We start from the raw sequence: 22,935 nt of genomic DNA, 5'->3' as shown, positions 1-22,935 counted from the left end.
ACTCTGGGGCCCAGGGTGGAGACCAGCCCTGTGGTCAGGACAAGAGACAAGGCTGACGAGGGGGCAGGGTGCAGAGGGGTGGCTGGGACCCGGCTCTGCGGGTCCAGCTGACCCAGCCCGTGTGAGGCACCAGGAGAGAGGTGGAGACCAGAGCTGTTAGAGGGAACCCCGAGAGCTGCGGGAGAGCAGCCGGGTCTTGGGGTGCGCTCCCCAGGCAGGGAGGAGCATCTGGGCGGCCCGGGTCCTGTCTCCCCCAGGAAATGTGGGCGGGGGCAGTGGGCTGTGTCGGGCAGCCTGTTCTCAGCGGACTCTGAGGGGCCGGGAGGGAAGGTGGGCTGGGGTGGGGAGGAGATGCAGGGGGCTTCCTAGTGGGCACAGGGCAGGCATGTGGGGATGGGGGGGATGGAGTGAAAGCAACTGGGGACAGCAGGATCTCGGTGGGGAGAGGGCCAGGGCTCCTGGGTGCTGGCAGGGGGTCCGTGTCGCGGGCCCAGAGAGCTTTCTCCACATCTGCACACCCGGGGCCACGCGAGGACTCCCCTGGAGAGTGTGCTTGGAGCCCCCGGATGACCCCGCTAGAGTTGTCCTCTTCCCAGGCAGGAGGAAGGCTGGGGGCTTGGCCTGGTTTCATCCAGGGATGTGGAGGGAAGGGCCCGGAGGGTCTGCCTTCAGGAAGCCTTACTGGTTCGGGTGTGATCAGAGCAGCCCGTCTGTGCAGGGATGGGGCGGGAGGGGGGGATGGGAGGGGGGCTGAGCCTGGGAGCTGCCCCGGGGGCAGGGGCTGCCACCTTCCCTTTGTTCAGCTCCGTGGGCTCCACCTCTGGCCTCCCCCCACCCCCGCCCCCGGGATGGGGAGGGGAAAGCAGGCGCAGGGCTGGCGTCAGAGGAGCCTCCCGGCGGGGAGCCCAGGCTCTGGTGACACCGCAGGCTCTGGTGACACCCCACTAGCGGGTGCAGGAGACGGCCCCCTCCTGGCACCTGTGCTGCCACCCCTGAGCCTCGTGTTGCGCGCGCTGCCCTGGTTGCCGGGACGGCCACAGAGCCCTGCGGCCATCACCACTACGTGCAGGGCGTTCCCCTCCCCCAAGGGAGGCCCCTCCGGCCCCCGGTGGTCACCAGGCTGCTCTCTGCTCTGTGGATTTCCGTCCTGGACACCTTAGAGACAGGTGGTGGGCAGGGTCTGGTTCTCGGCGTGGGGTCCCAAGGCCCGTCCCACCGTAGCCTGGGTCGGAGCTCACCCCTTCGAGGCCGGGTGGCGTCACATGCCGTTGGCTGTGCTGCACTTTGTGCGCTGTTCGCGGCTGGCGGCCCTTGGAGCCCTCAGAGCCGGGGAGGGAAGGGCCTGGTCCCTCAGGCGGCAGGGGGCCCGCCTGCTCCCCGGGCCTGGGCCGTGTCTGGGGGCGAGGGGCGGGCAGCCTGGCGTGGGCGCTGACCGCGTGTCCTCCTGTCCGCAGCTTCCTCATCGTCCTGGTCTGCCTCATCTTCAGTGTGCTGTCCACCATTGAGCAGTATGTCGCCCTGGCCACGGGGACCCTCTTCTGGATGGTACGTAGCAGCGTGAGGGGCCCTGTGCTCTCATCCCCCCCCCCCCCGCCCCTGGCGTGTGGACCAGGGGGGCGGAGCCAGCTGCTCCTGGCCTCTCCCACCCACAGAACAGCCCTGTGCCGGAGCCCCCCTGCTGGCTGGCTCTGCAGGCTCGCCCTGATACCGGGAGATTAGAGGTGTGGGGACGCCCTACCCTGGCACCCTCACCTGCCAGGATGTGACCGTCAGGCTGAGAAGGCCGAAGAATGAGAGGACCCCGGGCCTGGTGGTCTGGGAGAGCTTTCTGGAGGAGGGGGCTTCTGAGCTGGGCAAGGAAGGAAGGACAGGAGGACACGGGCACAAGGAGCCGGGGTTGTGGTCTGCTCGGCCTGCGCTGTGGCCCCGCGTCTGGCTGGTACTCGGACCCTGCAGGTGTCTCAGTCTCTGGCCAGGTTGCCTCCCGCCCTGGCCAACTGATGGCTGCAAGCTTGGGTCCCCAAGTCCTCGTAACGTGGCCTTGAGGCAGTGCCTGTTTTATCTGCATGCCGTCGGCTCCACTTCTCCTTTGATGTTTCTGGATTTTGGTTCACAGGAGTTTCCCCCCTCAGGTTATAGAGAAGCAGCCACAGCTGCCTCTAGCACTTGTCCGGGTTAATCGTGTGGTTTTAAACTGTTGATGGCAGTGGGCATATCCTGGCGTGAGGATCAGATTCACTCTCACTCTGTCCCTCTCGTCTGCCCCCTCTCAGCACCACTAACTCCAAAGTGTGTCTTTGCTCCCCAATTTGAGGAGCCATTTTTATTGTGAACCAGATGTCCAGATGCCAACGGCTCTAATCTGGGATCTCCCTGTTCTGTCCACGGCTGTTTGTCTGTGCATCTCTCCCAGGGCCACGCTGCTTTGCTGATGTTTGCACTAAAATCTGTTTTACCATGTGGTTAATATCTGTGCCCAGCTCTTCTCTTTCAGGGGCAATTCTTGCTTGTTTGTTTGCTCTCCCCAGTGACCTTCACAATCAGCTTGCCTGCCTCCCAGAAAAAATCCGATGGTGTTTCATGAATGAGTCTGGGGAGACCAACATCTCTCTGGGGTGGGGTCTTTCTGTGCACGGTCAAGGCGTGTCTGTTTTATCCAGGAGAGTTTTATGGTTTTGTAATGTGGGTTTTAGGACGTTGTTGTTATTATTTTTAATATAATAATAGTTGTTCTTGTTAGTTGCCATCACAGATGGGATCTTCTCTTCCATTATGTTTCCTGGAGGTTATTTTGCTGTCTAGGAAAGCCTTTGCTCTTATCACTTGTACAGCCTGTGACCGCCTCTGTTTTGTTATTGTTTGCCGTCGTTTTTCCTCTGGTCCTTTAGAGTGTTCTGAATTTGGAATTGCCGCTGCTTGGTTTGGTTTAGCGTGCTGTTCAGGTGCGGAGACTGGCATCTGTCAGTCACTCCGGCTTACCGGGCCAGGGGTAAGGGGGCTCCCCGTGCTTCTCCTGAAGGAATGTGCCAGCCCGGGCAGAGAGGTGTGCATTTTCTCAGTTGGGGGGGGTCCTTCAAGTCCAATGAGAGGGCATGATTCTAAAGTGATGGTGTTGACTTTTGTCGGGTGTCTTTCGTGCCTCTGAGGAGGTGCTTGTGTCGGCGGATGTCCTTGCTTTCCCGGGATAACTGTCCCGGCATTTTGTTTTTACTGTCCTATTGGGTTATACTTTCTCATATAAGGGTAGGGACTTGCTTGAAACGTAGGACGGCCGCCACCGCAGCAAGACGGATGGCCTTTTGGGGTCATGGAGCCTTCTCCCGTTCGCCTGTTCCTGAGGACCTATGGAAGTAACCCCGGTGCCAGCCAGGTCCGTGCCAAGGCCCCAGAGGCCGCAGCTCCTTGCAGAAGTGCACTCGGGCAGTATGGCGGCTGCCATTGGCCTGCAGAGAAATGTCCCCAAACCCCTGCTCTGGGCAGGCCCTGGGGCAGGCCAGGGGTCATCTCCCTGTGGGTGAGTGGTGAGCCGGAGATGCTTCTCTCTGCTGTGGGCATCCCGAGTGCCCTGGCCGGCTGTGTGTCTGCTTCCCAGGCGGGGGACTGTCCTTCCCTCTGGCCGGCCTCCTTCCCACCTCCCAGACTGCAGGGGAGGAGCTGTGGGGGGCAGGGAGAGAGTGGAGAAAGTTGGGGGGTGTCTCTGGTGCTTTGGGTTATCACAGGGTGATTTGAGCCCCTGCCCAGACCGCACAAAGCACGTCTGCTCTGCGGGTTGCTCCTGGGGTCTCCTCGTGGCCAAGGTAACTGAGGGTTCAAGAGGCAGCAGCTGGAAGGGGCCGGGAAGACCTTGCTGGGCTGGGCCCAGATTCCAAGGCTGCCGTTCTACCAAATGTAAGTGCTGGTGGTGCTGGGCCCAGGGGCCTGGTCGGCCGCTCGCCCCCTGTGTAGGTCTCCTGGAGCCGTAACGAAATCCACAGCCCGGGCGGCTTAAACAACAGGATGTATTATCTCCTGGTCCTGGAGGCTGGAATCCCAGACCCAGGTGTGGGCAGGGCTGGATCCTCCTGAGGCCTCTCTCCTCGGCGTGTAGACGGCCGTCTCCTCCCTGTGTCCTCATGGGGTCGTCCCTCTGTGTGTATCTGTGTCCTGACCTCCTCCTCTTCTTTTTTTTTTTTTAAATCCAGGTTTTTCCAGAATTTTTTTTTTAAATTAATTAATTTATTTATTTTTGGCTGTGTTGGGTCTTCGTTTCTGTGCGAGGGCTTTCTCTAGTTGCGGCGAGCAGGGGCCACTCTTCATCGCGGTGCGCGGGCCTCTCACTGTCGCGGCCTCTCTTGTTGCGGAGCACAGGCTCCAGACGCGCAGGCTCAGTAGTTGTGGCTCACGGGCCCAGCCGCTCCGCGGCATGTGGGATCCTCCCAGACCAGGGCTCAAACCTGTGTCCCCTGCATTGGCAGGCAGATTCTCAACCACTGCGCCACCAGGGAAGCCCCCTGACCTCCTCTTCTTATAAGGACCCCAGTCCTGTGGGGTTAGGACCCACCCTAGTGACCTCATTTTACCTTCATCACCTCTTTGAAGGCCCAGCTCCAAATACAGTCACATTCTGAAGACTTGGGGGTTAGGGCTTCCACATAGGGATTTGGGGGGGGGGGACACAGTTCAGCCCATAAGGTCCCCTGAGTGACTGGGGTCAGTTCCTCCTCTGCTGAGAGGTTCACTCTTAGGTTCTTAGCGGCTCCAACAACATTGAATTCCCCGGTTGATGTAAAGCATCCCAGGGACTCCCCCGCCCCCCACCCTGCCGCCCCGGGCCCTGCATCAGCACCGAGGGTCCTGAGTTCGGGTGCCAAATCCTTGTGCAGCTCAGGCAGGGCCTCTGGGTGCAGCTGGGATGGGCCGGGTAAAGCCCACGTAGACTCTTGGCCCGGGAATCTCCACTGATGTGTCAGCGCATCCCAGGCCCTGCGCTGGGGGTGGAAACCAGACCCTTGGTGGGGGGTCAGCCCAGGACCGTCCTGGGGTTGGGCGCAGACCCTGGCGGCCTCGGGCCTCGCCTGGTCCGGCCTCCACTCTCCCCTTGGCCTGGCCGGGAGCACCTCCCTCCCCAGACAGTGCTCTCACGTTCAGACAGGTCTCCTCGTGGCAGGTTTCATGGTGCCCGTGCGGTCCCGAGCCGGGGGAGGTGGCGGAGGGGCCCTGTCGCCTCCGGGCAGCCCCCTGCCCAGCAGCCCCCAGCCCCTGCCCGCCCACTCCCTGCTTAGCACCGGTCTCCACCCTCAGTCCCGGCATCTCTGAGGCCCGCGTGCCACCTGGTGGCCATTCTCTGAAGTGCAGGCACGGTTCCCCTCCTGAGGATGGGGGCTCGGCCCGCGCTGGGGGTGTGGTCCTGCCCCCTCGCCTCGAGCTGGGGATGCGGTCCTGCCCCCTCGCCCTCTGGGGCCTGGGATGCGTGTGCCAGCAAGCACCTCCCCTGCTCCAAGAAGAGGGCCCCCCCACTGTGGTCGCATCTCCCATCCCACCCTTTTGAGGGGAGAGACCCTGTGCCGCCTCCCTCGTCCACCCCCGTTCTCTCACATCAGCACCTTGCGCACTGCCACCTTCGTGTCCCCCCAGGAGCCCTCTCCACACAGCAGCTGTGGGTTGCGGGGACGACTTTCCAGAACAAAACTCTGACCGTTCTAGAAGCTCCCGGTGGCATTCAAGATCGGCTGGGCCTCTCAGGCCCCCAAATGCTGCTCACCCGGCACCAGCCCCGCATGTCTGTCCCCCCCCCCCCACCCCGCTGCTCCCTCCGCTCTGATGCACTGTTTGCTGACCCTTGGACACTCCCGGCCGCCTCGGGGCCCTTGCACGTGCTCTGCTCGGCATGTCACAGGACCGGCTTCTCCTCCGGTCAGGCCTCGACTTGGCCGTCACTGCTTCAGTACCCCCTCCCTAACCGCCTTCTGCGGGGTCCCCGTCCCTCCTGCGGCACACCCCGCTCTTGCTCCAGCGGTCTGGGTGTGACAGGGGTCTGCAGGCGGGAGGGGGGAGTCACAGGGTCTGTCTCCTTGCTGTGTTCCCCACCCCTGAGGGCAGGGGCCCAGAACGGTGCTTCCGGGGTTTGGATACCCCTCCTTTGAGCCCACGTGCCCAGAGCTGCCCCGGGGGCCACCTCAAGCTGCTGTGCAGTCCTGGGCCTCGGTTTCCCCATCTGCAGAACGGAGGGCTTGAGCAGGGTGGCCTCAGACTTAACCTTTTGATGGCCTTGCAAGGTTTCCAAGGGTTTCCTAACTCACTGGCCTGTGGAGACAGATCCTTTGCAGTGGGTTTGAGCTGGCTGTATCCAGCTGCCACTGGAGTCATGGCCATGGGGGGTGTGGGGCGTCGGGGATACTGGGAGGAATGAGGCAGCCACGGGCCCAGCCTCCGGGGTAGATGTGAGTTATGTCCGGGGTGGGGACGGGAAGGAGGTAAGAGGTGAAGAGGGACTGGGGGGTGGGGGGGAGGGTGTCTGCGGGGATGCTGAGGGCTTCCTGGAGGAGGGACCGCCCTGAGAGGGGAAGGAGGAGGTAAGCGGGTGCTGGGGGGTCGTGGGGACGGGCAGGGACCCTCCTGCAGCGGGCAGCCTCGGGTGGGCCGGGCAGGCGCAGCGCCCCGGCGCTCTCGGTGGAGGTGGCGGTCTGCGGGGCGGGGACGGGGGCGGCCCCCAGGCGGAGGGAGACCGGGTGAGGGGAGGGGGCCGCGGGACACCAGGTGGCGCTGTTGTCCGCGGATCGCGGGCACCGCTGGCGGCGGCCCAGAGCTCCGAGCGCGGAGCCAGACCGCAGCCGGGAGCCCAGGAGGGGCCGAGCGTGGGCTCCACACAGGATTCCGAGAGCAGCACGATGCTTAAATGGTGGAGAAAAAGTCATTCAAAGCTGTGTTTTCCCAGAGAGCCCATATTTCTTCCTTTCTTTTCATGCGCTCGCTTTTATGGGGCCAGAGAGCTGTTATCTCAGCTCTGTGTGAGGGAGCCCCAGGGCGGCCTCCGAGGGATTAAGCGTTCTGCTGAACCAGGGAGATTTGGGGGGCCTGAAAAAGCCATTTTGGGTGGAATCTCATCTCTGCTGCAGGGTCTGTCCCAGGGCTGTGAATGGGCCCGTTTGAGATCTGAGCCTTGTTTGTGGTTTCCCGGGGAAAAGGGCCACTGCCAGGGCTGCAGAGCCGGCTCCCAACATGGTTCCTGGATTCAGAGGAAGCCCTGGGTGTGTGTGTGTGTGTGTGTGTGTGTGTGTGTACGTACGTGTGTGTGCCTGCCTGTGTGCACGTGTGTCTGTGCATGTAGGCGTGCGGTGTGCTTGTGTGTGTGCTCGTGCACATCGCCGTGTGCACGCACGTGCGTGTGCGTGTGTGCGTGCTCTGCGCCCGTGTTTCTGTGCGCACGCGCGCCTGCGGACGAGTTCTGGGTCTGGGTGGCTCTCCCGTGTCTCCCCCTGTCCTGCTGCTGTGGCAGAAACACGCCTCTCCCCGCTCTCTGGAATAAGAGACCCAGGCTGGGCCCAGGTGAGGGGCTGGGTTTTGTCTCTGAAATCGAGGGGTTTTTTTTTTTTTCCTTCCTTTTTCAAATCCCACACAAAGAGAGAGGCACTCAAAAGCACAACACAAACACCGCGTATTCCATGCCTTCTGGTGGGGAGCATACCAGGGAATTGTCCTGCGATGCTGCGGTTAAAAACCCCGTGAGCCGCGGCCCGGAGGCCTAGGGGATGAGGTCATTGCTGCGGCTTCCTCCCCGGCCCAGGCCCCTCGGCGGTGACCCGGCCCTCCCGCCGCTGGATCACCCACCCCGGGGCTCCGGCTCCCCCCCGGCACGGAGCGAGACTCTCCCATCCCCTGGGCCTCAGTCTCCCAGATGCAAAACCAGGCTCCGTGGGACTCTCTGGGCCCCCTTGGGCCCCTCTGCGGGCCTCACTTTTCTCAGGAACGCAGTCTAGGCTCTGTCCTCAGAGCCCCCGCCCCCCCCCGCCCCCGGGGCGGCCCCAGCTCACACTCAGCTCGGGCCTCTGCAGGCCCGCGTGTTCCCAGCCTCTGCTCTCTACACCCTTCACATGCCAGTAAAGACGACCGCGCTAAGTCAGGGCCAGCGGCCCCCGTGGGGAGCCTGCTGCGTGCACGCCCTCTGCTCCGTCCTTCACTCACACAGAGGGGATGAGACTCACAGAGCTGAAGTCACTTCTACCCAATGTCAGGGCACCAGCGGGTGGCCCAGGTTTTCCATTAACAAACCCCAAGGTCTTGTTTTCTCCGAGGCCGCCTCCTCCTTGGAGTGCTCTTCTCCCAGCAGTCTCCTCTCTGCTTGGTGAACTCCTACACATCCCACAAAGCCCCGCTCCTGTACCTTTGCTTCTGGGATGCCTTCCTGCTCGCCCAGTGACATCACTGGCTTCATCCTCCAGTGCTCTGGGAAGATGTCATCTCCCCCCCTGCGGGGCCTTGAGCCTCCTTGGTCTCTGTCCCCAGCACAGAGGAGCTGCCCGGTGAGGACTGGTTCCCACTGCCTGGGCCTTCTCTGATGTTCTGCCTCAGAATGTAGTCCACCCGTTCCCTCCACCCTGGTGGGGTGTCCTCGCCTGCGTTTGTTCAGCCAGCAAGTGTTTCTCGTGCACCCACTAACATGCCAGGGTCTGTGTGCAAATAGCGGGGATTCTCGGGGGCAGGACACGGGCTTCATATCTGCGCCCCCAGGGCCCTCCCCGTGGGCCCTGTGTAAGAGGGGGCCAGTGCCGAAGCGTAGGGAGGGACTGACCCCCTGCCCCCGGGAGCCAGGAGGCGGTGGTGGTGCCCTTCTGCGAGCACACGTGTATGTGCGTGTGGGCACGCATGTCCCGCCAGGCCAGGGTTGGGCCTTGGCCTGGCTCAGGTGTCCCGCTTGTCCCTCTATAGGGCGGGGGGTCTTGGCTGCCTCGTGGGCAGCGACTTTCCGTGGGCAGAGCAGAGCCTCTTGGGTTTGGGGTAGAAACACTGAAAGCCAAGGGGCAGCCCCACACCGCAGTCTGCATTCCGGATATTTCTGCCCAGCGGAGCTGGCTGAAGTGGCCCGGGGGTCTGACCTTGCAGCCTGGGGGTGTGGAGCGGCCCGTGGCTCCAGGCCACAGGGGCCCCATCGCTCGTGCTCCCTGAGGCCATGCCCGGTGCCGACCCACGGAGACGGGATAGAGGGACACTGGCCTCGGGGACGGGGGACGGGGTGAGCCGGGGGTAGGGGTCCGGGCTGCCCCTCGGGCGGGTGAGGAAGGGCCCCACCCTGGACAGTGCGTGTCTGGGGAGAGGCAGACTGCTGGGTTTGTCCGCCCCGTGCCCGGGGTGGGGCGGGCAAGACCCAGACAGCGCCCGCACTCCCCCGGGTCTGGGTCACCCCTGATGTCCCCGTGTGAGTCCGTGAACAGAAGCTTAAGGGCCGCCGAGCAGAATTTGAAGCTGCTGCCCTCAAGGGGTCTGGGTTAATTCTCCAGAGCCCCTTTGCCACCTGCTGGGGACCCCTGAGAACGAGAACCCCGACCCCCGGGATTCTGTGGACATTGGCCTGAGCCACCTCTAAAGCCCCCTAAACCAGGGGCCCGGCGCCCCTGCTCCCTGTGATGGGCCCCTCACTTCCTCTAGTATCTCCAGGGCATTTCTCTACCACCGCCCCCATCCACACTCGAGTGTCATTGCTTCTCCCAGCACCTGTGGCATGTTTTCCTCACTGTGTGTGGTTGTCGCGGGTTTTTGGCTTCCTGGGCCTGGAGTGGCCTGGGCCCTCCCTTCGGGGTCTCCCTCCTGGGCTTTGAGGGGCGAGTGCCACTGTCCCTACCTTATAAGGGGGACGGTCCCCCAGCCCCGAGGGCATCTGAGCAGGAGGAGGCCGAGGGCTCGAGGCTCGCGGGGCCCTCTCTGGGGCCCAGGGTGGTGGCTCGGGCTGTCCCCACCCCCGGGGCCATCGTTTATGCCCGCCAGGGTCCCTGTCCCCAGGGCTGGCTGCGTTCCTGGCCTGGAGGCAGCTGCTCCTGAGGGGACAGCTGACATTCCTTCTTGCGGGGTCTGCGCTCAGCCGAGAGCCGTGAAAACGGGAACCCTCAGCTGTAACCGGAACCTTCCGCGGGCGCACGGGCCCTGTGGGTGGAGAGGTCCTAGGGCAACTTGCGCTCGCTAACAAAGGCGCCCTCTGTGAAGCCCACGCTCCGTCGCGGGCCAGGACTGTCCTGTCCATCAAGTTGGTTCAGAACCAGGGGAGGGGGGCCTGGGCAGGAGGTGGAGGAAACTGCAAAGTGCTTGAAACTTTCCCGAAAAACACGTAACCCGATCCCGTGCGAGTGGCCTGAATCGGGTCACGCCCCGGGCTGGCCGGGCAGTTTTACGCCCTGAGCCCGTGCAGGGGAGGACAGGGCCCCACCTGGGGTTGAGGGACGGGGCGGGGGGGGAGGGGGGGCACGGGGACGTCCACCTGCGGCCCCTGGTCCCCCGGGAAGCAGGGCACCTCCTCCAGATCACCTCCCCCGGGCCCCCAGAGTTTCCTCCTGAAGGAAAGCAGGGCGGTGGGGGGGCCCTCGGCTCCTGCCTGGTGGTGGGTGCTCTCGGGTCCCGGGGAGACTCTGCGAGGTCAAGTGGAGGCCCTGGGGCCCAAGACCAGCCAGGGCCCGGCCCGCAGGGCTCCCCCCGGCTGTGTGAACCACCGGGTCTGGGTCTGTTTGTTTCTACAGTGTTTCCTGTTTTCAGGCTGTAAAGCTCTGTGCTATGCGGTGGGCGCCAGCATCTTAGCTGCCTTCCGGGGTGTCTTTGCCGGGAGCCCGCTGAGAGCCCCTGCCCGGGCACCCCGTCCGCCCTGGGCTCTGGGAGCGTCTCCTAGGCTCCCCCCTCGGGGAAGCCCGTCCTGCTGGGCCCAGGGGCCCGGGGAGGGAGGAACGACCATCCTGCTGGTGGAGGCTGCTGGGCCGGCCTCAGCTCCCTCGGGCAGGAGGAGACGGGGCCGGGACGGCAGCAGCCCACGGCCTCTCCTGGCACCCGCGATGCGTGTGCGTGCGTATTTGTGTGTCCACGTGTGTGCGTGTGTTTGCGTGGTCTCCAAGGCTTTCTCTCCAAAGCGGCCAGGTGTCTGGGTGGTCTCATCCTGCAGCTCTCCCCACTGTACCCCCCTCATTTCTTCACCCTTTTACGAGGTTGTGGAGACTCAGCTCCAGGTTGGAAACCAGAGTCAGTCGGAGCTGCCCCTGGTTGGGGTGCGGGGTCTGGGGACCAGTGGGGGCGTCGGGGTCTGGTCAGACGGGGAGCTTGGCCTCCTGTGTCGGCAGGAGGGCCTTTCGGGCTAGGCGTCAACCGTCCAGGAAGGGGGTCTTCACCTGCACCCAGGCCGCCCATCGACCGCCCCCCGGGGGGGAGGGTCCCGCGCAGCGCTCTGCCCCCCGCGGTGCGGGTCTGGCCGGGGCGGAGACGGGGGGACTGCTACGTGTTTTCCGTCCCGCCTCGCCCGCCAGAACGTGAGGGTCCAGGACAAAAGTCAGACGTTGGGGTGCGGGCGCCTGCTGCGGCCCGCGGGCCCCTCCACTGGGGATTTAGCGGGATTAGAGTGTGCCGTCCATGGGACAGGTGTTTCCTTTATGCTCTGCCCGGGGGCTGGAGAGAAGCGCGTCATTAAGTGCCACATTCAGTGGGGTCTCCGGCTTGGGGTAGCTGGAGGGCCGGGTTTTGTTAGGGCTTGTTTTTACATCTGACCCTGGCCAGCTGGAGTGCCTTGTTTTAAGCGCGGGGTAACAGCTGACATAACATAACGGGGATCAGGCTGAACAGGCAGCCGTGTCGCTGGGCGCGGGCGGGGGCCTGGCACCGGCGCTCCACGTGGGGGCTGCCCTGGGGAAGTCGTCAGGGATAATGGGATGAGCCCGGCGGGGCCTCGTGGCCGTGGGGTGCACGGCGCGGTGGGGTCTGCCAGCTGTCACCCCCGGACGGGTGGGCTGCCGAGCCGCCGGGCGGGGGCTGGGGGCTTGCAGGTGCCAGAATAATCGCCCCAGGAGCCTGCATTCAGATGGGCTATAATCATGTTCTCTGCTTCCCCAGGTCACGGAGAATGGGAACCAGAGGCCCCGGCTGTGCGCCCATTGAAGTGTGCCATTGTGTGACTTCACGGGCGGGAGGAGGGGGCTGGTGCAGCCCTGCGGGGTCGGGGGACCGCTGCCCGTGCACCTTGCCCCCCCACCGACCCCTGACTCACTAAACGGACCTCAGAGCCAGGGTCGGGGGGCGGGAGCGGCCGATCTTTGCGCATTTTCCGTCTCCCAGCTATATGTGGGTCAGGCACACCGGGTAGGGTGAGTGGAAGGCGGAGCTGTGGAGGCCCCTGGGGCGGGAGGCTGCTGGCAGCCCTCTCCTGTGACCGGGCAGGAGACGCCCCCGACCGGGGCCAGTCCCACGTGCCCGGTGGGCTGCCCGTCAGCTCCTTCTGGGCCCCTGGGCGGCGGCCCCAGCTGGGCTCAGGAGGGCTTGATGATGCCCGTGAGCGCAGAGGGGGCCCAGGGAACCCCTGAGCCTCTGCAGGGCCGTGGGAATCGGGGGCCACGGTCCCCTTCTCACACACGTGGGTCTGCAGGCGCCAATCCCGCTGGGCCTCTGGCTGCCCCGGAAGGCGAGTCCGGGCCTCAGGCCTTCGCAGTTTCACTTCCCCTTGGCTGGCGGCTGAGAGACAGACACCCCCAGCCCAAAGCTCAGGGCAGCGGTGTCACATCTGCATTTCCAGGTGGACCCAGCCACGCCTGGGCTGAGAGAATTTCCCCGTGCCGAGCTGACGCCCAAGCCGGGGCGGCTGCGAGCTGGGGGTGCCGACTTCCCAGCTTGAAGGATCTGGTTGGTAAAAACATACCTGGTCCAGCCGGACACTGGCGGAGAGGCGGGCGTGCACAGGCATGCACACGCGCGTGCACAGACACGCACGTGTGGACGCGCTCACGGGGCCTGCACACTCAGGCACGTCCACGTGTCTGCGTGCACACGTGCACACAGGCACACTCGGCTGGAGCTTCGGCCGGCGGGGAGCGAGACGCCCTCGGGGCCGCGTTCCATTTGCACATTTAATCCAGAAACTGTCAGCACGGGAAGCCTGGACGGGAACAAAATGTCAAGTGTGTGCTGAGAGGTGCAGCCTGCCCCCTTTCCTGGCGGGCGATGGTCTGGTCAGTTTCCGAGCGTGATGAGCTGGATAATTTGTGCGTTCGGAACACAGTGCAGTGGGGAGACCTGGGGGCGGGGCGGGCAGCGTCTTTATTTCATCTTCAGTTTCTTGAGCTGGGCCTGTGTCTTCTCCCCGACCGCTCTCTGAGCCCGGCCGGGAGGGTCGGAGACTGGGGGCCGCGGTCCTCGGTGGTGGGGACTGCGCTGGGTCCGTGTGTATTCATTTCTCAGCGTTGCCGACTCCGCGAGGTCCCTGGACCCGGCTGCAGAAGACTGAACGTGGCCACAGAACCCTGGTGACCTCACCGTTTTCAGGGCGCTGGACAGCGGGGCTCAGCCCCTGCTGTTGGGGTCCCCTGAACTGTCCCCAAGCATCCCCCTTTTGCTTAAGGGCTCTGTCTTCATTTCAGGGTCAAGGTGATTTTCTTTTAAATGAGGACATCTGTTAGACCGCTTAGTAGCTCTGGGACGTTGGGAAGATGCTCTCTCGTCCCGGGGAGTTTGTAAGAATTCCTGGTTTCTCCCCAGTGTTTGGAGAGCCAAACGTGTCATAAGCTCCGTCCCTGGTCGCTGTGTAAACGGGCAGCTGGAGGCCTCTGTACCCCACCTTGAGAACGGGTGGCAGCGGGGCAGCAGGCCCGGGCTCCAGGCTTCTCCCCCTTTCTGCTTCAGGGTAGGCCTGCCGTTGGCGGTGGCTCTCTAAGGCCCCAGAGCCAGGATGCGCACACACAGGCCCCCAGGCCTCACCAGAGAAACTCCAGGTGGCGGTGGTCCAGATCCCCCCGAGACCGCCTGGTGGGCCGCATGCATTCCCGACGCTCTCCAGACCTCAGCCTAGAACCCCGGTGCTGTGGGTGGCTCAGGTGCCTGGGGCTGTGGTCTGGGCACAGACGGCGTGCAGGTTCTCAGTCCAGAGCTGAGGGTCTTGAGGGCCAAAGGGACAGTGGGGGACAAGTGGCCTCTTCCTCCTGGCAGGGTTGGGGCGGGGGTGCTGGGGAAGTAAACGGGAAGGCCGTCAGTGCCCACCGAAGTTGCCTTAGTTGGGAACCAGTGACCTCAGTTAGGAGTTTGTTAGCAGCACCTGGGCCCTCTGCACCTGAAACGCAAGGGGGAGCGGCAGACAGACAGACAGACAGGCTCAGGTTTGCCACGATGGCCGGATCTACACAGTTGTGGTAGCCTCTGTGTTATGTACTCTATTCACGTAAGCCAAAGCCAGCTTTCAACTGCGGTATAATCGACGTGTGATAGACGACCATACTTAAAGTGCACAGTCGGACACCATGAGACCATTACCCCCAGAGGTGTCCTCAGGGCCTTGGGATCCCTCCTGCCGCCCCTCCCCACTCAGGAGGCAGCCACTGCCCTGCCCGTCAGCAGAGACTGGTCTGTACTTCCCAGGGTCCTCTGGTCAGTGGATGACACACGCGTGCTCCTGTCTGGTGCCACACGTCGTTCTTCTGAGGTTCATCCAGGGGGTTGCGTGTATCCAGGGGCCATTCTTTTCGTTGCTGACTTGTGTTCTGCTGTGTGGACGGACCACGGTCTGTTTATCCATTCACATGGTGGCGGGCATTTGGGTCATTTCCCGTCCTGAGCTGTTGTGCGTACATTTGCGTTCAAGTCTTTGTAAGGACTTGTATTTCCTCTTTTTTTAAAATATATTTTATTGGAGTATAGTTGATTTACAATGTGTTAATTTCTGCTGTACAGCAAAGTGGCTCAGTTATACATATATAGACATTCTTTTTCATATTCTTTTCCATTATGGTTTATCACGGGGTATTGAATACAGTGTCCTGTGCTATACGGTAGGACCTTGCTGTTAGGACTTGTGTTTCTTTTTTCTTGGGTAAATACCCAGGGGTAGGATGACTGGATACTATGGTATGTGTTTATTTAATCACTTAAGAAACTGACAAACTGTTTTCCGAGGTGGTCATACCACTCACAAGTCCCGCCAGCCGCGTGAGAGTTTCAGGCCCTGCAGTCCTCACCTGCGCTTGATGGGGTTGGTCTCTTCCATTCTAGCCAATCTGATAAGGTGGGGGAGTGCTGTCTCCTTGTGGTTTAATTTTCATTTTCAAATGACTAATGATGTTGAGGATCTTTTCGTGTGGTTTATTGGCCTCTGTATAAGTTCTTTGGTGAAGTATCTTTCAGACCTTTCGTTCATTTAAATATGGATCTGTTTGTCTTATTTCCTGGGTTGTGAAAGTTCTTTATATATTCTAGATACATGGATATATGTTATACAAATATTTTCCCCCCCAGTCTATGGCTTTCCTTTTCCTTTATTTAACAGTGTCTTTTAAAAACCAAAAGATCTCAATTTTAATGAAGTCAAATTTATTGCTTTTTGATTTTTTATGCGTTTCATGCTTTTAATGTCATATTTGGGAAATCTTTACCAAATACATGATTACTAAGGTTTTCTTCTGTGTTTTCTTCTGGTGGTTTTAGTTTCAGTGCTGACATTTAGGTCCATGAGTTACTTTTTGTCTACCATGTAAATTCTGGGTTGAAGTTCTTAATTTTTATAATTTTTTTTTATTGAAGTATAGTTGATTTACAAAGTTGTGTTAATTTCTGCTGTACAGAAGAGTGATTCAGTTATACATATATAGACATTCTTTTTCATATTCTTTTTCCATTATGGTTTATCCCAGGGTATTGAATATAGTTCCCTGTGCTATACAGTAGGACCTTGTTGTTTATCCATTCTATATATAATAGTTTGCGTCTGCTAATCCCAAGCTTGCAATCCATCCCTCCCCCACCTGCCTCCCCCATGGCAACCACAAGTCTGGTTTCTATGTCTGTTGAGTCTGTTTCTGTTTCGTAGATAAGTTCATTTGTGTCATATTTTAGATTCCATATATAAGCGATATCATATGATATTTTTCTCTGACTTACTTCACTTAGGATGATAATCTCTAGGTCCATCCATGTTGCTGCAAATGGTGTTATTTCATTTGAAGTTCTTAATTTTTTATGTGAGCGTCCAATTGTTCCAGTGCCGTACGTTGAAAAGAGTATTCTTTACCCAGGGAGTCACCTTCGCACCCTTTTAAAAACTCAGTTTACCAGAAAAGTGTGGGCCTATTTTTGGTGACGCGGTTCTGATGCATTGACCTGTTAGTCCGTCTTTATGCCAGTACCACATTGCCTCGATTACTACAGCTTTGTAAAAGTCTTAAAATAAGGCAAATCATCCACCTTTGCTCTTCTCTTTCAAGCTGTTTTGGTTATTCCAGGTCCTTTGCACTTCCATATAAATTTTAGAAGCCGCTTGTCAATTTTTACAAAGAAGCCTGGTGAGATTCTGCTTGGGATTGCATTGAACCTCAAGATCAACTGGGGGAGAATCAATCTCTTACCAATATCAGATCTTCTGACCCATGAACATTGTAGATCTCTCCATTTATGTAGATCTTTAATTTCTGTTAGAGATGTTTTGTGGTTTTCGGTGAAAGGCCTTGTACCTCTTTTGTCAGATACCAAGTATTTCATATTTTTTTTTAGGCTATTGTCAATGGTATTTAGAGCTGTAATTAATTTTGGTATTTATATATCTTTTATATTGACACCTCTGTAACTCAGTTTTTAGTTCTAGTAGATTTTTTGTGTGGATTCCATTGATTTTCTTTTTTTTTACATTGATCATCATGTCTGCAAATAAAGACAATTATACCTCTTCCTTTCCGATCTGGATGCCTATTTTTTTTTCTTGCCTGATTGCACTGGCTAGCCCCTCCAGTACAGTGTTTAATAGAGATGGGAAGAGTGAACATCCTTGCCTTCTTCCCAGTCCTTCCCAGAAGTACGTTTAGTTTCTCACTATCAAGTGTGATGTTACTAGGTTTCTGTAGATGTCCTTTATTAGACTGAGGAGTTTTCCTTCTAATATTAATGCTAAGAGTTGTTTATTTTAACATGAATGGATCTTGAAATTTGTCAAGTGCTTTTTCTACACCTCTTGAGATAATCATGTTTTTTTCTCCTTTAGTCTCAATATGGTGAATTATATTGATTGATTTTTCAGATGTTAAATCAAGCTTGTGTTTCTGGATAAACCCCAGTTGGTCATGTTGTATTATTACCCTTTGTATATATTGTTGGACTTAATTTGCTAAAATTTTGCTAAGAACTTTTGCATCTAAGTTCATGAGGGATATTGACTATAGTTTTCTTATAATGTTTTTGGTTTTGGTGTCAGAGTAATGCTGGCATGGTAGAGTGCTCTGGGAAGTGTTCTCTCTTCGGGTTGGGAGAAGAATTTTGTGGAATTGGTCTTATTTCTTCCCTATGTGTGTGGTGGAATTCATCAATAAAGCCATCTAGACTTGAACTTCTGTTTGTGAGAAGGTTGTTAACTAGATTTTAAATGCATTTAATAATTATATTCAGGTTATCTATTTTTTCTTGAGTAGCCTTTGGTATTTTGTGTGTTTGAAGGAATTTGTTCATTTCATCTAAGACGTTAAATTGATTGGCACAAAGTTGTTCGTAATATCTCATTATTATTTTTTTAACATTTATAGGATTGTGGTGATGTCTTGTCTCTCATTTCTATATTGGTAATTTGTGCCTTTTTTTTTTTTTTGATGATCAGTCTGGCTAGAGTTTTAGTGATTTTGTTGATCTGAAATAACCAACTTTTATCTTGGGGTTTCATTGGATGTTTTTTCTTTTTTGTTATTTCATTGGTTTCTGCTCTGATTTTTATTGTTTTTTTTTTCTGTTTGCTTAGTTTTAATGTGCTCACCTTTTTCTAGCTTTTAAGGTAGAAACTGAGGTCATTGATTAAAGATCTCTCTTCTAATGTAGGTGTTTGGTAGTCTAAAGACCACTTTAGTTGCATCTCACAGATTTTGATGTACTGTGTTATTTTCATTCCAATTCGGCATATTTTCTAATTTCCTTTTTGATTTCTTCTTTGATTCATGGGTTATTTAGAAGTGTATTACTTTCCAAACATCTGGGGATTTTCAAGATACCTTTCTGTTATTGATTTCTACTTTAACTCATTTGTGGTAAGAGAAAACACTTAACATGATTTGATTCTTTCAAAATTTATTAAGACTTTTTTTATGACCCAGCATAAGATTTATCTTTGTAGATGTTCCATGCATACTTGAAAAGAGTATGCAATCTGTTGTTGTTGGGAGGACTGTCCTATAAATGTCAGTTAGGTCATTGTGGTTGGCAGTGTTGTTCAGTCTCCTGTATCCGTACTGGATTTTGGGTCTACTTGTTCTCTCAATTATTGAGAGAAGGGGTGGGTGTCAAAATCTCCACCTATAATTGTGGATCCATCTTTTCATTCTTCCATTTCTAGTAGTTTTTGCCCAGTGTATTTCAAAGCTTTGTTATTGGGCGCTTTAGTATTTAGAATGGTATGTCCCTTTGATGAATTGACCCACTTATTGTTATGAAGTGGCCTTCTTCATCCTGGTAACTTTCTTTGCTCTGAAATCTGCATTGTCCGGCTTTGTATTCGCTCATGTTAGCACAGTCTTTGTCTTTTTGACTTATATTACTTTTAACCTCTTTGTGCCTTTATATTTAAAGTGTATTTCTTGTGTGAAGCATATAGTTGAGTCTTCATTTGTGAGTCAAATTAAAATACTTTTAAAGGATGAATTAAGCTTATTCGCTTGTATTAATATGACTGGTGTTCTTGGTTTCACTCTGTCGTAGTCTTTTATAATTACGTGTATTTTGCCATAGTTGCTGTGGCAGTTTTCTCTATGAGGCGTGTATCCTTTGCTCTTTAAAAGTATGTTGGTATTTCGGAAGGCTTGTGCTTTTGTTCTGACAGTTACTTTTGTTCCTATACCTTTTAAAATTTCCTCAGTCCTTGTTTTTGATTTCCCCCTTCAGTAGCTGGCTTGTTGGTTATTATTGCTCTCCTTTAACCCCCACCTGTAGCCTGTACCAGAAACAACGGGCTTATTCCTTTTTCCTCTTTTATAAGTCTCAGACCCCACAAATCCAGGATCAACAACTGAATACTTAGAGGGCAAGAAAAGGATGAGTGACGTGGGAGGTTGGGGGTACTGGTGGCCTCGCTGAGCAGGTGTCTCTGAGTGAAGGTGAAGGACTGAGTCATGCATGCGTTTTGGGGGCAGGGGTGCTCCCGGCAGAGGGGACGGCTCCCATCCAGACTCTGAGCAAGCGTGTGCCTAGCTCTTGTGTTTGTGTGGGTCAGCCTGGTGTGAAGGGTTTGGGGCTTGCTCTGGGCACTTGGGCTTTCCCTCTTGGGAGCTGGAGCTCGACGTGGGGCGCCCTCTGACTAGTGGAGGAGGGGCAGGCGGGCGGCAGCAGGGAGCAATGGATGGTGACTTGACCGGATGCATCATTTTATTTTGATTGCACGAGTCATTTATACCCCAAATGTGATTCCTTCTGGGGAGAAGGGTAGGAGAAGGCTTTTACTGATTCTGACAGGTTTTATTTCTAAAAAAAAAACAAAAACAAAAAAAACATCTGAACCAAGTGTGGCAAAGTGGAGAAAAAGCAGGAAACGGGGTGGGAACTTTTTCTTGTCACGTTATCTGCTATATTCTTAGGTCTATTTTTAAAATCTCATATTGAGCAAAGAAGGAAAAGTCTGTTTAGATGAAAAATTTCCTCAGCAGCTCATATGGCATTTCTCAGCCTTGTGGGTGCAGAGGGGTACCCTGATATCCTGCGGGGGTCACGGGAGCGTGTCTGCAAATGGCTAAATTCCACTGAGACATTCGCAGAGTTTACCAATCCCTCAGGGAAAGCATTTCTGCAGAAGGTTTTATAGGTCTGTGGGGAGGTGGGGTTGTCTTACTGCATCACAGTGGAGCCAGCTGCGTGCAGGCGTGTGCGTGCCTGTGTGTGCACGTTTGTCTGTACATTCACTGTGTGCTTGGGTGTGTGCATTCGTGTGTGTGTCTGTGTGTGTTGCAGCCAGGCCCCGAGACAGCGGACACAGGGACCCTGCACTCTCCCCTAGCCCTGGGCTGGGCCCCCGAACTGATCCGCGGGGAGCCTGAACTGGCCGGAAGCCACGTAGGGTCTCCTCCCCGCTCGCCGTCTTGTCACTGCGTTCCCCTCCCCTGTTTCACCCTCTTTGGTGTCCTGATTCCTCACCCACTGGCCAGTCGTCTTGGAAGCTGTTGTGAGCTCCTGGGTCCCAGCCCGTATCCAGAGCCCCCGCACCTGGGGCAAGGGGGCGTCTCAGCTGCTGGCGCCACGGTGGAGGTGGTGGTCCCCGAGGGGCTGCAAGGGGCTTTGGGGCGGGCTGGCACTGCCCTGTCCTCCATCCAAGCCGCCGCCAGGTGATGCCGGGGCCTGGCGTGTGGTGGGCCGTGCGGGAGCCCAGTGCCGCCTGGTGCCCTGGCCGTGCCAGGTCTGTGTCTGGGGGTCTCCGTGCCTGTTTGCTGAGCAGAGCTGCTCCCGGGAGCCCGCCGTCTGGCCACTCGGCCCGAGGGCGGGCTCTCCTGCCCCCAGGCGCCTGCGATGGGAACAAGAGGCGGTCTGTGTGCTGCGGCCGCTCCTCCAGCAGGTAGGCCGCCTGGGCTTCCGTGGGCCCGGCCTGGGGACGCCTGGGGGGCAGCGGACGTGAGTGGCAGCCCATGGCCAGCTCCCCAGGCCTGCTCGGCCCTTCCATGCCACGGATCTGGGGACTTGGCCCCCTGTCCGCCAGCCACCTGGCGTGAGCCTCTGTCTCCACTCTACAGTTTGTTGTGGCCGGGAGACCCCAGGGCCACTTTGTGAGTAGGATGCTGGGGGGCTCACTGCCCTCAGGACAGGAAGGCGGTCAGGCCTGAGGAGGGACAGGCCCGGGTCGGTGAGTGGTTCCGTAGCAGCCCGAGGGTGACTATCGCCGGCCTCCCAGCCACACGCGCCCCCAGCTCCGTGGGTATGGCGTGCACGGCCAGAGACAGCACGACACAGGTGGGCGGAGTTAGTGCCAACAAACTGCTTTCTTAAAATTAATTCTATGAAACTAATTAATTCTATGAAGCATTTTTAGGCTTACGGAAAATTGGAGCACAAAGCTTAGAAAGGTCCCACTTACCTCCCCCCCCCCCCCCACGTGGCCCCATCGTGAACACCGTGTGTTGCAGGCGTTTGTTACAATCGATGAACCGACTTGATTGGCTACTATTAACTCAAGTCCACAGCTCCCATTAGGGGTCCCGCTTGGGTTGTTGTCTCCGTGGGTTTTGACAGATGTGCGGTGACGTGTGTTTCGGGGTCACACGGGGCGGGCCCGCTGCCCTGAAGCGCCTGTGCGCTCCCGCTGTTCCTCCTCCCTCCCCCAGAGCGCGGCCACCGCTGCTCTTTTTGTGTCTCTAGCATCTACAAAGGCAGACAGCGCGGGCTTGGCCGCCGCGAAGTGTGAGGCCCCGGCTCAGGCCGCGTGTGAGCAGCCCGCCAGGGGCGCGTGCCCCTCCCTGGGGTCTCCGCGCACAGTTCGAGGGGTGCCCTGCCCCCCTACCCTGCGGGCTCTCGCCTGGCCTGCGGGAATGCCCGTCTCACTCCCCCGAGAGCCTGCCTGCGGTTCTCTGGTCCTGGCTTCTCGTGATTTCTTCCTTTCCAGAAGCATCCACACTCCGTGACCATGAACTGGGCCATGCTCTGAGCGTCCCTGGAGTGCGGGCGCCCCGTGTCCTTCTGGGGACCGTCTGGGCTTGGCTGGTAGGGGATAGAGGTCAGGCTCTCTGGCCTTGGGGTTGCTGGGCTCCGGGCGGCTGAGTGTCCGTGAGGACCTGGGCCCGTTGCCATCTGGGCGTGACCTTTACTCCATCCCAGGTCTGAGTGCTGCTGTCCCCCGTCCCACGTCCAGAGCCTGCCGGCCGCCCGCCCACTGCTCTCCCCCGGCCAGGCCGCACCAACGCCCACGACGTGGCGGCCGGGACAGACCTCTTTAAGGGGCAGTCAGATCCGGTGCTGCCTTGTTTATAACCTCCGGAAGCTTCCCACGCTGTGAAGGGACACCTCCTGCCCCCCGTGACCCACAGAGCCCCTTGAGGCGAGGTCACAGCCCCGCCAGCCCCACCTCCCGACGCGGCCTCCCCAGGGTCCGGCCTTCGTGCGTCTCCTTTAGGCTGGAGCCCAGATGTCACTTCCTCAGGGAGGCCAGCCTCCACTCATCCCTCTTGCCTTCGTACGTCACGCGGGGGTCACGGTGCTGGGGGCTTCGCAGGGGGAGGGCCTGAGATGCCCGGCTGGACCTCTCTCAGGTGGGGCACCCTCGTCTGGGGGGCGGAGGAGGTGTGTGGGTGCCCTGAGGTCTCGGGGGGCCCAGGACTGCAGAGCGTCCCGGGGTGTGCGCGGGGGTGGGGACACACTTCCCAGGGTCAGGGTGCCGGGTGGGCACCCAGCCAACAGGTGAGCCCAGGTTCTCCGAAGGAGGATGGAGCGTGGCTGTGAGTCTGCGGGCTTTCTGGGGGAGGGGGACGGGTCCGGAGCTTCTGGAAGGAGTCTTCCCGGGCGCCCTCAGCCTTGGGGTGGGCGGCGGGTGACCCTGGGCTCAGTGCGCTGGGTTGCGAATGGGGTTGGGGTCCCAGGGGTGAGGTTTGGATGTCCTCTGGGCTTCAGGCTTCGTGAGCACCTATTTCCTGAGCATCTCCTGAGCCGGCCTGGGGACTGATGTGAACCAGCGCGAGTGAGCCGCCCTTGGGGGCCCTCGACGTGGGAGGGAGACGGACGCCAAGGGGGTCAGCAAGACGTGGGGGCCGGCACACCGCCCGTCCCCTGGGAGGACAGCGAGGAGGGGGAGACCACCGGGGC

The 22,935-nt window shown here is 58.1% G+C and overlaps 1 protein-coding gene across 3 annotated transcripts in view; it reads left to right on the top strand.

Moving 5' to 3' along the window:
• KCNQ1 (potassium voltage-gated channel subfamily Q member 1) overlaps positions 1-22,935 on the top strand; it is a 347,919-nt gene that overhangs the window by 53,282 nt on the left and 271,702 nt on the right. For all 3 annotated transcript variants that reach the window (XM_068555036.1, XM_068555035.1, XM_068555033.1), the window contains exon 2: positions 1,455-1,545. In XM_068555036.1, coding sequence (XP_068411137.1) covers positions 1,455-1,545 — 91 coding nt within the window. The remainder of the gene's footprint in view (positions 1-1,454; positions 1,546-22,935) is intronic.

Source organism: Eschrichtius robustus, chromosome 11, assembly GCF_028021215.1.
Source record: "Eschrichtius robustus isolate mEscRob2 chromosome 11, mEscRob2.pri, whole genome shotgun sequence".
Classification (NCBI taxonomy): domain Eukaryota; kingdom Metazoa; phylum Chordata; class Mammalia; order Artiodactyla; family Eschrichtiidae; genus Eschrichtius; species Eschrichtius robustus.
This window is presented reverse-complemented; position numbering and strand designations above follow the sequence as displayed.